The following is a 13448-nucleotide window of genomic DNA, read 5'->3' as shown; positions in this document are numbered from 1 at the left end:
ACCAAAAAAAAAGGGGGGTGTCTTGAACATAAGCACTGTGATACCTTGACAGTCCATCTGATAACTGAGAGGGTGGGATATGTTGGACAAAGGGATGGTGCTTCCTGGGCTGGTGGGTCACACTACTCAGAATGGTGCCCAATTCTAAACCTAGGAATTTATTTCTGGAATTTTCCATTTAGTGTTTTTGGACCTTGGTTGACAATGGATAACTGAAACCATGGAAAGCAAAACCATGAATAAGGTTTCAGTTTCTCTACATCTTTGCTAACACTTGTTATTGTTTGTCTTTTTGATTATTGCCATCATTTTGGATGTGAAGTGGTAATCTCATTGTGGTTTTGATTTACGTTTCCCTTGTGACTAATGCTACACATACATTTTGAACCTATCATTAAATATTTTAATCTCCAGATATCATTACTTTTTTATTGATATTTATTTAGTATGAATTGACTTTGTTTCTCATCTCCTTTAACAGGGGACTTTTTTGGGGTTTTTTTTTTTTTTTAGAGGCACTCTCATGACGTATCGAAGTTCCTAGGCTAGAGGTCACATAGGATCTGTAGCTGTCGACCTGCACCACAGCCACAGCAATGCCAGACCTACACCTCAGCTCATGGCAATGCCAGATCCTTAACCCACTGATTGAGGCCAGGGGACGAACCTGCGTCTTCATGGTTACTAGTTGGGTGGGTTTGTTTAAACTGAGCCATGACGGGAACTCCACAGGGAACCTAATTTTAAGTTGTGAAATATGCATGGGATGGGGATCTTTGATTAAGAACTAGATCTCAGAGAAATAGTCCTATAGTTATCCAGGTGTAATTCCAGTGGTCTAGCTAAAATATGTATTTTGTTAGTTCTGAACATGGTAGTCTCTGTACTTGTGTAAAATAAAAGAGTATCAGAGTTCCCATTGTGGTTCGGTTAACGAATCCTACTGGGAACCATGAGGTTGCGGGTTCGATCCCTGACCTTGCTCAGTGGGTTAAGGATCCAACTTTGCTGTGAGCTGTGGTGTAGGTCGCAGACGTGGCTCAACCTTGGACCTTGGTTTGCTGTGGATCCCGCATTGCTGTGGCTGTGGCGTAGGCCAGCGGCTACAGCTCCAGTTGGATCCCCAGCCTGGGAACCTCCATATGCTGCAGGAGCGGCCCCAGAAAAAGCAAAAGCCCCCCCCCCCAAAAAAAAGTATACTCAGAAGCAGAAATACAGGTTATTTTTGAGTGTCTGTTGGTAGGCAGGAAAGGGTTGATATTTCGGAATATATTCTGAAAGTTAAATAATTTTTGAAGCGGCCTTGAATTTTATATACCCCAGATTCTTCTGTCTTGAATTATCTCTTGAATAGAACATAGAGTATGTTGTTTTGCTTTTTCTCACTAGTTATCCCTTTCCTTTGATACCCTTTTTTTCTGCTGTAGTTTTAAGCACATCTTTTGGGATAAGTGGCTAAATTAACACAGAGAGTTAGAGCATAGCTTTGATTAGGCTAAGATCATAGGTTTGTAGATTCTGTGATTGCAACAAAAGAGTTTTTTCCTCATTCGGGGAAAGTTCTTAGATCAACTCAAATATGGTTGCTAGCATTTTTGACTAGTTAATGTGTGAGCATTTGTATATTTTTTGGTATTTAAAAATATACACAGCTTATACAAATCTTGGGTTTTAGACTATAAGAAACTTTGGAAATCACCTAGTCTTTTTTTTTTTTTTTTTTTTTAGGGCTATGCCTGAGGCATATGTAGGTTCCCAGCTAGAGGTCAAATTGGAGCTGTAGCTGCTGGCCTGTGCCACAGCCACAGCAATATCAGATCCGAGCCACATCTGCTACCTGCACCACAGCTCATGGCATCGCTAGGTCCTTAACCCACTGAGAGAGGCCAGGGATGAAACCTGCATCCTCATGGAAGCTGGGCACTTTCAGTTCCGCTGAGCCACGATGGGAACTCTGGAAATCACCTAGTCTTAACCTCTAACTTTGTAACTGAGGAACTGAGGTCCATAGAGGAGGCATAATTTGCCTAAGAATGTGGTTAGTTACATAGTTAATGTACAGTGAATAATTGGACAGTGTTGAATGAATAAGTATATACTGATTGAGTTAATGGCAGAGCTGAGATTAGATGCTGGCCACTTGTCTCAGAGCCTGATGTTTTTTCCCTCCATACTACGTGACTTTCCTGGTAGTAGTATCTGAAGATCTTTCTAGTTGTACCTATAGAAGTCCAAGTGAAAACAGATAGATAACCCAGGCTTCTCTTCTAACATTATCTTTGGAATATTTACAGCTGAAGGCAGGTACAATCTCTACACAGCGGATGGCAAATATATCTTCAAGGAAAGAGAATCATTTGATGGCCGAAACATTTTAAAGGTCAGTATGAAGCAGAGTGAACTGAAATTCCTTTGGCATTTTCCTTTTAACAATAAGTATATTTTTCTCATGCCTACCACTGGAATCATTGATTGAAAGGAATGTTTTAAAAAATTTTTATTGTTCTAAAAGAAAAATCTCTTTGACTTGGTATCACTTAGTGAACTTGAAACCGAGGATTTAAGAAACAAGCATCCTGACTATTTGGATCCATAGGAATGAGTTGATTTTAACCTTGTGAATCTTATTCTGCATTTTACCTCTAGAGGACTGAGTGTGCATTTTTTAAGTGAAAAAGAATTGTCTTGTTCTAGTAGATTTTTCTCTTCACCCACAAAGTCACTCTCCAAAGTTCCTGTATAATCTATTTTTACTCAAGAACAGCCCATATGCTAAAAAGTAGGTGGTCCATTTGTGACTGTTGAGGATTTGCTTTCTGAGTGTTAAATTAACCTATGAAATTTAAGTAAAAAGGGTTCTTCAGGACTGCATTTATCTTTCTCCCACAGACCACATTCTGTAACATCCAGTTTATGCCCTCTCTGTTAGGTTAACATGCCCTTGTGCTTAGGGGCAAAGAAAAACATAAGTTGATTCCAAAGGAGACATTTTTGATTCTTCCTTTTACTTGTTCTGTAATGGTGTAGGTCATGCATTTTCAAGGCCATGGGTGTTTTTTGGAGCTGGGAGGGAGAGTATGTATATAATAACTTCAGAATAAGCTCCAGCTTTAGAAGTGTTTTTTCTTTTTCCTTCCTTCTCTCCACTCCCTTATCTTGTCACTTGACAGTTTTCTTGCCAAATGCCTAATGTAACCCCATTGCCTCTAATTAATGACATCACTCTTAAGCAGCTGCAAGCTTCTTAGACAGCCGAGCTCAGCAGGGCAATGCCAGCATTCACTTAGGCAGGCATTCCAGCTCCCACCTTGCAGAGCTCTGCTGATTCCTTCTTTTCCTTGATATCTTTCCTCTCTTTGAGTCATTTTTCTTGTTTTCAAAGTAGCTATGGTAGCTTTGGTTTGAGTGGCAAGCTGCTAATGAATTCAGTTGCAGTTAACTTCACTGATTTTTCCCAGGACACAACTTCATTGTGAAATGAATCTTTCTCTTCCTTTAGCTCATTTCCTGGGGCTTTTAAAAATAATAACATTAATTTTTTTGCTTTTTGGGGGGTTTTGTTAATTCGATTAAAATAGAATCTAGGAGTTCCTATCGAGGCTCAGTGGTTAACAAATCCGACTGGGAACCGCCAGATTGCAGGTTTGATCCCTGCCCTTGCTCAGCGGGTTAAAGATCCGGCATTGCTGTGAGCTGTGGTGTAGGTCGCAGACACGGTTCAGATCCCTTGTTGCTGTGGCTCTAGTGTAGGCCGGCGGCTGCAGCTCCGTTAGACCCCTAGCCTGGGAACCTCCATATGCTGCGGGTGCAGCCCTAGAAAAGGTAAAAAGACAAAAAAAAAAAAAAAGAAAAAAAGAAAGAAAGAAAGAAAGAATCTAGACTGAATGGAGAAAGAAATCTGTTGAAGTGACTCAAGCCAGCTTGGTTCCTTCAAAATTAGAATTAAAGCCCAAAAGGTATGTTTATGCAAGTGTGAGATGCTTTGACATCTGTAAGAGGGAAGTAACAGCAGGGAGCCTGAGAAGTGGCTGTTTGAACAGTGTGGATCTCTCACTTGATATTTGATTTCTCTTATTTTGGAAAGTCAGTTTTCCATTTAAAGATACTTGGGCTTGGAAATCTTCCTAACCACCCCAGCGATGACATGAATGTAGCTCCCTCTAGTGTTGGTGAAGGCTTGCTATAGTAGTAGTACCCTTACAAGTTCATGCCTAGTTTTTGAGCTGGGCACAGCTAGGTACTTGGAAACTATTTAATCCAGTTCCTCATTTTAATCTCTTAGGGTGCAAGATCCAGTGTGGTTAAAGCATCTTGCCTAAGGTTACCACTAGATAGTAGCAGAGTCTGAATCAGAACAAAAAGATTCAAAAGTCACAAATTAGCGTTGCTTCTACTGTCTCCCATAAAGATGCTCAGTGTTCAGGTAGAGATCAGTAGATATTTGAAATTGGGCCTGTTTGAACTGTAATAATGTCTGACTAGACATAAATGTTGGAGCAATGGATGTACCATTTAGTCTAAAACTGGCTAATTAAGAATTAGGCCTTTGAGGAGTTCCCTTGGTGGCTCAGCAGAAACAAATCTGATTAGTATCCATGAGGACTGATGCAGGTTCGATCCCTGGCCTTGCTCAGTGAGTTAAGGATCTGGCGTTGCCATGGCTGTGGTGTAGGCTGGCAGCTACAGCTCCAATTTGACCCCTAGCCTGGGAATGTCCATATGCCGAGGGTTCAGCCCTAAAAAAGAAGACAAAAAAAAAAAGAATTAGACTTTTGAGTTAAATATAATACTAACACCAACAGAAATACTTACTGACTGTATACCGTCTTTCAGACCATGTGTCCTTCAGATAAAAGTCGTCATGATACAGTCCCTACCTTCTAGGAGTTTCCTGTCTTTGAGAGTTACAGAGACCATTGCAGTATAAAATGATGGAGGCAAATTATGAGATGGAGGGGAAGTACCTTTGAACACAGGTAGTTGTAACAAAGCGTCTTTAGAATTTCCAATATATTACTTTTTAATCATTATAGAATTAGAGATAATCTTTCACTTATATTCAATCAAAGGAATTAACTTTTCTTTGAGAATAAAGATAAAATGAGCCCATCAACTAGCCCCCTAAACATACATGGAGTGATAACTGTATTTATGAAGTAGGTATAGCAGCCCAACTTTTGGAATTACCATGGATGGACAAGTCTTTCTTAATTAGAATATGAGAACCCATGGCCCCTGAAACCTTTGTAAAAAAAAAAAAAAAAAAGATTCAGAAAAACCGATGGATTTTATACATATAGTTTTGGTAGCAGATATAGTTATTATGTTTAGAAAGGAAAAAATATATATTTTCACTAACAAGATAGGAACTGACTTGGAGTAAACAGAAAGGTTAACCTTGGTTGTTAAGGAGCCCAAGCATATGTGTATAGCATATTAATAGCTGCATAGGTCAAGGATCAGGAATGCTGGTGATGGGAAGCAGCCTTGGAAAAAAATCAACTTCATCTGCTATTCAAAGAGAAACAAAACGAGAATGCAAGTCATTGCTCACTGCTGTAAGAATTTAATGAGTAACAGCCAATTGCTATTCTGCTCCATGAAGAGAATTAGTCCTTTTGGCTCCATGTGATATTATGTGTTCTGGATGCCTTAATGAGAAAAAAAAATTTCCAATGACTTTTGGAGGTAGAAGCCACATTTTTCTTTTGTACAGCTCTTTTGAGAGTTGTTGTAGCTATAATAGACTATATTATCTGGTTATTCTTAGTTAAAAAAAGAATTTTCTTACCTTAAGAAGGACTTTGAAATAAGAACTGACAGCTAGAGAACAATCCCCTTGTGTTTTTCAAACCAGAAAAGGAATACATTTAGTTATGGTAGTTTTTTATGGGAGACTGACAGATAGCTCTGAAAGAAGGATGTGTGAGTGAAGAAGATCTAGACCAAATTAATAGGACAGTGTCCTGTCTAAAAGTTTCCATTTCCTATCTAAGAGATAGGAACAAAGATATGATCTGTTTATCTGTAACGCAGTGATAAACTTGTAAATGGAGAAAATCATGCTGACCTAAAGATATGCTAACTGCTCCCTCACTAGACAGAAGTGAAAAAGTCATTAACTACCAACTTCTGGAGAGAGAAGTAGTCTTAATGGCAGTCTGTTTGGGAGGCCTTATGAAATGGCCTTATGCGATTGAATCAGTATTCCAAGACTGTGCTCTCAGCAGATTGAACTAGGGGTATAGTATTAACTGTTTAAAAGCATAGCTTCTAACTGCAAAGTAGAGAGGAGACTTTAGAGCCCTAACTGCACTCTCCAGAGGAGAGGATTTGGTACAAATAAAAGCACAGTAATGTATTTGGAAAGGAATAGAAAGTACTATAGGTCCCGTATCAAAGGACACTGTGAAAGTGCAATTTCTTTAGATACTTAAAATCCTGGAACACATAAACCAAGTAAAAAGGAGATGAATTTGCGCCTTTTCCATTTTACATATAAGAATATTTAAATTTAGAAAAAGAGGCATTTGGAAATATTTAACAATATTAATATTTAATAGTACTTTACTTGAAAATATGTTTTAAATCTGTCTAGCTACATTGAAATTTCTCTTGAAAGATGTAAATGAGAGTAACTCAACTATTTCATTCATTTTTGCTTTTGTTCCATCTTTGTCCCTTTAAAAGGACAGTTAGAATGAGTACATTTAAATGAGAGCTTTATTTACTTTGCTTTTTTCAGAAGTTTCTGTAAAGGAAGCTGTTTAAAAATACATACTATTTATTTTCTTCGGTAAAAGTGCATAAAACATGTATGTTTTATTTAACAAATAATCATAAAGTGAACAGTGTAACTAGCACCAAGGTCAGAAAGCAGGCTGTACCTCATATGTCTCCTTGGGCGAACTCTTTGGTCTGTTTGTCCTAAGGTAACAAAGGCAAAATTAAATTCTTAAACACTCTTAGCTTGTTTTCAGTGATTTGTTTCACAGTATTAAAAGAATACTGAAAAGATGAATTTATTTTTATTTTTTCAAAGGAAGAGAGATGAGTTTGAGAACTAGGTAGTAATTGTTTTTAAAGATATTAATGACTATAAAGGAAGATTAACATTTGGAAAATATATTATTTCTTGGCGTTCCTGTTGCAGCTCAGCATGTTAGGAACCCAACTAGTATCCATGAGGATTCAGGTTTGATCCCTGGCATGTTCAAGGATGTGACGTTGCTGCAAGCTGCGGTATAGGTCACAGATGCAGCTTGGGTCCAGTGTTGCTGTGGCTGTGGTGTAGGCCGGCAGCTGCAGCTCCGATTCGACCCCTAGCCTGGGAACTTCCATATGCTACAGGTACAGCCCTAAAAAGCAAAAAAAAAAAAAAAAAAGGTATATGATTTCTATGGAAGCAAAAGTATTGTGGTTTTTATTATCCAATTCAATTCTGTACTGTATTACATACTGTTTTTGAAAATTACTTCTTAGTCACTTGGCTCTTCTTAGAATTTTTTTTCCCCAAAACTCAGCTTTTTCAGAAAGCCTTCCTTGAAAAATCTATCACTAAATGTTCCATTAAATTGTTATGTCAGTATAAATAACAGCAAATTGAATGTAGAATAAAGTTAATCTTAAAAAAAAAAAAAAAAGGAGTACCCATTGTGGCTCAGCAATTAATGAGTCTGACCAAGATCCATGAGGATGAAGGTTCCATCCCTGGCCTCACTCAGTGGGTTAAGGATACGGTGGTGCCGTGAGCTGTGGTGTAGGTCACAGATGTGGCTCCATCCCACATTGCTGTGGCTTTGGGGTAGGCCAGTGGCCACAGCTCCAATTAGACCCCTAGCCTGGGAACCTTCATATGCCACGGGTGAGGCCCTAAAAAGCAGAAAAAAAAAAGTTCTCTCTCATTACCACTGTAGCTATAGTGTCATCTTTACTTCATGATATTTCTATGTCTTAAAATTTTAATTTTATTTAAGCATAACCACTAAGCAGATGTCACTTTCTCTTTAAGCTATTTATGCTTATACTCTGTTGACACTTATTAAATTCTGTTCACTTGGACATACTAATATTTTGTAATAGCTTTTATCCATAATGTTGGAAATAATCACATCAGTCTCAACAATCACGTAAAATAGGCAGCTTGTTAGAGAAGCAGATGTACAACTTTCTGAAGAATTTCACTTGGAACACAAAAATGAGATGTTGTAGAAAAGGTCTGTATGAGAAGAGAGTTCATAGAAATAACAGATACACTCACATACATGTATTCATTTAAGGGTTGGAGGATAAAGTCAAGGAAATCTCTCGCAAGGTGGAGAAATAGAAAATATGAGGGGAAAAATATGATAAAGAGGATCCTCAGGCAGTGTAAAAATTAACTATTAGGGTTCTAAAAGGAGAAAATAAGACTTTAGAGTCTTGAACTTTAGTGAAAGAGTGTCTGGATTGTAGTATTCCCAGGCACTTGGCAGTAGCAAATAAAAATTGTCTCTGGAAGAAAATACCATCACCCTCTGCCTAAAAGTATTCTTCCTAGGAACTTTTGCCCCCCAAATGACCAGTACACAAAGATAACTAGGCATATGAGGAAACCATTCACCATAAGCAAGCAGACATCCAGAATGCTTAAAGACATGAAATACCAGAATTATCAGACTTAGGCTAAAAACAACTTTTAAAGTCAGATGATTGGAAGCCTTTGCAAAGAGAAAGTCATTATAGCATTTTTGAAAAAGAACCAAGTAGAAATGCTAGAACTGTAAAATGCAGTAACTGAACTTAAGAGTTCAATGGATGGGTTTAACAGCAAATTAGCAAATTAGATATAGCTGCAGAGGGAAGTAGTGAGCTGGAAGTTATGGCAGAAGAAATTATCCAACATGTTGCATGAACAGAGGGGAAGAATAAAAATTACAGGTGAGACACATAGAGTGAGAAGATCTAATATACATTTAATTGGAGTCCCAGAAGGAGAAGAGAGAAATGGGGCCAGAACTGATGAAAGTTATCAACTTACAGATTAAAGAAGCCAAATGAATTTCGCAGTTTTAAGTGAGCTTATATTGCACTTTTCTTTCATACTAGTAGTGACTGAATCCTGAACAAAATTAACTAAACTTGAGCCCTGGCACTTTTTAAACTGAATGTCCATAGACTGTTGGCAGTATCTGCCTCACGAAGAGCAAAGATAGGAAATAAGCTAAAGAATGCTGTTCTTAAAGTAGGTTATTAAAAAATAAATAAATAAATAAAAGGTATCCAGAAATTCTCTTACTGTTTTTGTAACTTCTATAACTAAAACTATGTCAACATAAAAATATTTTTTTGAAAAAGGAAAGACAGACATGCCCTTGGGAGGTGACTGGGAAATTAACCATTTGTTATGGTTGTGTTTTTTGTTGATTTGTTGGTTTTTTAAATAACCATCTTCCAGAAAGTTTGCTAAAGTCTTGCCTGTGGTTTTTTCCTAGCATTTAGGATCAGTGCAACTTTTGTTAATTCCTGATCTTACCACAAAATTTGGGCCATTGGATTTCAAAGGGTACTCAGAATTTAATGTTAAGGAACAATTTCCTGATTAGGATGTTTCATATTTGAGCAGGTTACTAATAAGTTACCTGCATCTTTCACTAGATTTGTTTTTTGTTTTGTTTTATTTAGGAAAATAGAGTCCATTTATCTATAAAGCCATTCTTCCCACCAGCATCCTTTCAAATTATTCCCTGTTTAGTTCCATGAAACCTATCTGTCACCTCTATCATTACACTGAACTGGTACTGTAAAAAGTCACCGATAGTCCCTATTTGTCCAGTGAATTGTCCTACTTCCCCCCCCCCCCCCCCCCCCAGTAACCACATTGAAGCTTTCAGCCCTTTTCTCTTTCAAATGTTCTTTCCTCTTGGCTTCACTGGCAGTTGGCACGCCTGGTTTTTTTCCTGCTTTTGTATCTACATTTTTTTTTTTTAATTCACTGCCTTGTATGGCTTCTTCCTAAGGTTTCATCCTATCTCTCTGTTTTGCTTTTACTGCAGTTTCGTTCTATCCAAATTCTTCATTCTTCCAAGTCCTGTACAGGTGTTACCTCCTCCATAAGGGTAAGGACCATCCCAGTCAATGGCATGCTTCCACATCTCAGAGCCTTCCCTCCTTTCCTTACTTTGATTGTGCAGAGACCAGTCATAGGCCCCTCAGCACTTAGCAGTGTCTCCTGCTCCTGCCAAGTATTTGGGGAGCTTTTCTGAATTGGCTAACTAAAACACTCTTCTGTAGAAATCAGATTTTGCAAGAGGAGAATAAAAAGATTTTGTTTGCCATGGGATATTTTTTGCCCCGCATTTGAGATTATAAACTCTTAGAGCAAGGGCTGGCAAGCTGTGGCCTAAGGACCAAATTTGGCCTGTCCCCTGTTTTGTCCATGGCCCTGCAACTGTGAATAGTGTTTATATTTTTTATGGCTGAAAAAAAAAAAAGAATAATCTTTTATGATAAGTAGAAATTATAGGAAATTCAAATATCCGGGTTTCTCAGTAAAATTTTATTGAAACACAGCCATCCTCATTTGTGTAAGGACTGTTTGACTGCTTTTGTGCCATGGTGTCAAAGTTAAGTAGTTGTGACCAACTCCATATGACCATGTGACCCTTTATGGAAAAAGTTTGTTGACCCCTATCTTAAAGGTTAGTATTTAGTTTAATTTTCTTTTATTTCACATAATGCAACTTCCTGCTTTATGATTAGATATGCTGCTCATATTTAATAGAGCCTCAAGAGATATCTTTTTTTTTTTTGACTTTTTTTGACTTTTTGCCATTTCTTGGGCCACTCATACGGCATATGGAGGTTCCCAGGCTAGGGGTTGAATTGGAGCTATAGCCGCCAGCCTACGCCAGAGCCACAGCAACGTGGGATCTGAGCCGCGTCTGCAACCTACACCACAGCTCACGGCAACGCCGGATCGTTAACCCACTGAGCAAGGCCAGGGACCAAACCCGCGACCTCATGGTTCCTAGTCGGATTCGTTAACCACTGCGCCACGACGGGAACTCCATATCTTAAGTATTTAGTTAACAGCAGTCTTATTGAATTTTCGTTTACTTAACTCTTTTCTAGCAAATATTTCTTTTTAAAAATTAGTTTACTAAATTCAAGGAGAGCCCCAAGTCATACCTCACAATCCTCCATTAATAAGTGAAATTCATTTTTCAATTAAATTTGACTGCAGCTTTATTACTTCACATCAGCAAGTTTCAGCTGATAGGGTTAATAATGAGTACATTTAAATTCCTTTTATTTCAAAGTACATACAAAACTAATTTGGTGCTTCTCTGTAGTGTGCACCAGTTAACTTGAAATGTAAACAGTGATTTCATTTGCACTTTCATGTATACCTTATTACAAACTGTATTAATAAAAAGTACTGATGAAGAATAAAGTGAACTTGTTAAGTAAATGGTGCTAATTTTATAATTAGCATGATTAGCAGAAAAATATAGCATTTAGGTAGGAACCTGTCACAAGACATCTTGCCCAAATATGGCCATTATTGTTTTACTTCATTAGTGATAAAGTTTGGCTCTGTCTCTGTCCTTGGTGATTACAAAACAAAATTTATGAAAATGGGAGATGTAAGAAATCATTAGGGGGAGTTCCCGTCGTGGCGCAGTGGTTAACGAATCCGACTAGGAACCATGAGGTTGCGGGTTCGGTCCCTGCCCTTGCTCAGTGGGTTAACGATCCGGCGTTGCCGTGAGCTGTGGTGTAGGTTGCAGACGCGGCTCGGATCCCGCGTTGCTGTGGCTCTGGCGTAGGCCGGAGGCTACAGCTCTGATTCGACCCCTAGCCTGGGAACCTCCATATGCCGAGGGAGCGGCCCAAAGAAATAGCAAAAAGACAAAAAAAAAAAGAAATCATTAGGGGCTTTTCATATTTTGTTAGTAGTAGAAATAATGTACTGTATGTTAAAAACTCAAAGAGTTTGATAGGTGATTGGGCGGTTTCTTAGAGCATCAGATATTTAAGGAAAAGTGTCATTTGAAATACTTCGATTTGGTTTTGTATATTCTTGTTTAGATTATTGGATTGGGGCAGGGGAAAGATTCAGATCCAAGCAGTATTTCTCCAAAATTTATCCTCTGAATTTGTTTGACGTGTCACTCTGCCTGAAAAGTGAAGTCTTAAAACACGAATGAGGGCAGCCAAAGGTATAACTGTCAAGAGGCAAAAACCATTGTTAAAATGAGAGTGGAAAATGAGCAGTTGCCTGATTTTTGACAGAGCCAACATTAGTTCTAGAAAGATGCACCTTCCCTGGTCTGTTGCTGTCTGTTCATACAAGACGTGTCTGTCCTTCTCCCTTTGTTCTCTTTCGAGTTTATGCTTATTGGTTATTCCCCTTGCAGTGAATGGTATTGGGATACTTCATGCTTTGTCTTGGCTCAGGTGGGGAGTGAGGGGTTTGAAAAGTCAAACCTACACAATGACAAGAAATAGGTCATAGTTTGGAAAAGACAGTGAAAGTAGAAAAGAATTAAGAGATTAAAACTACTTTAAAAAAAATCATTTCTGGTTCTTGTCAAGATAGAAAATATTTTATTGACGGTCTACTAAATATCAAATGCTAAGCTACATGCCTGCTATATTTGCATGGAGTAGGGATAAATACTCAGTTATTTGGTCCTTATCCTGTTTCTATGAACTCTTTGATGAGGGTACCTGTTCTTATTGTGGGAAATACTAATATCTTTTATGTACTCATTTCTAGGGGTCTAGTATATCATTTTACATGTAGTTCACAAATAAAGTGAGTTGAATTATGGTTCACTTGGGTCTATTGCACTTTTTTTAAATTGTGGTAAAATATACATAAGGTTTACTGTTTTAAAATTTAAGTGTTATAACTCAATGGCATTAATGAGCACCCACATGTTGTATAACCATCACCACCATCCATCTTCTGAATTTTTCCATCATCCCAGATTAAAACTTTGTACCCATTAAACAGTATCTCTTCATTCTTCCTTCCCCTTTAGCCTTGGCAACCTTATTCCGCTTTCTGTCTCTATGAATTTGGTTTCTGTTCCCTATCTCATTGTGGAATTATACAATATTTTCCTTGTTTCTGGCTTATTTCAGTTACATGATGTTTCCAGATTTCATCCACATTGTAGTGTTATCAGGATTAATTTCTTTTAAAGACTGCATAATACATTGTATTTATATATTCCATTGCAGTTTTTTAGCTGTAGTATAAACATACAAGTATTCAAATATAAATCTATGTCCAGAGACGGTGACAGGACACTGTCTTTTTTGAGGCAGCCTATTGTTTGGAGACCAGACCAAATGAAGCCATGTTAGATTAGGTGGCTTGGTGCCAACAATGTCTAAGTGTTATTCCCAATTAGAGGACATTGTGGAAAGAGAGAAAAGAGAGTGAAGTTCATTAT

At 37.9% G+C, this 13448-nt stretch overlaps 1 protein-coding gene across 5 annotated transcripts in view; it reads left to right on the top strand.

Annotated features, from left to right (window-relative positions):
* Positions 1 to 13448, top strand: part of ASCC1 (activating signal cointegrator 1 complex subunit 1) — a 110951-nt gene that overhangs the window by 81475 nt on the left and 16028 nt on the right. For 4 of the 5 annotated variants that reach the window (XR_007132340.1, XR_007132339.1, XR_007132341.1 and 1 more), the window contains exon 9: positions 2295 to 2380. Coding sequence is in view for 1 of the 5 variants with exons in the window: in XM_047761720.1 (XP_047617676.1) it covers positions 2295 to 2384 (90 nt within the window). In the remaining 4 variants the exon portion in view is untranslated. Of the gene's footprint in view, positions 1 to 2294; positions 2385 to 13448 lie in introns of all 5 variants that reach the window. The other variant, XM_047761720.1, reaches the window with a different exon arrangement.

This window comes from Phacochoerus africanus, chromosome 15, assembly GCF_016906955.1.
Source record: "Phacochoerus africanus isolate WHEZ1 chromosome 15, ROS_Pafr_v1, whole genome shotgun sequence".
Lineage (NCBI taxonomy): Eukaryota > Metazoa > Chordata > Mammalia > Artiodactyla > Suidae > Phacochoerus > Phacochoerus africanus.
This window is presented reverse-complemented; position numbering and strand designations above follow the sequence as displayed.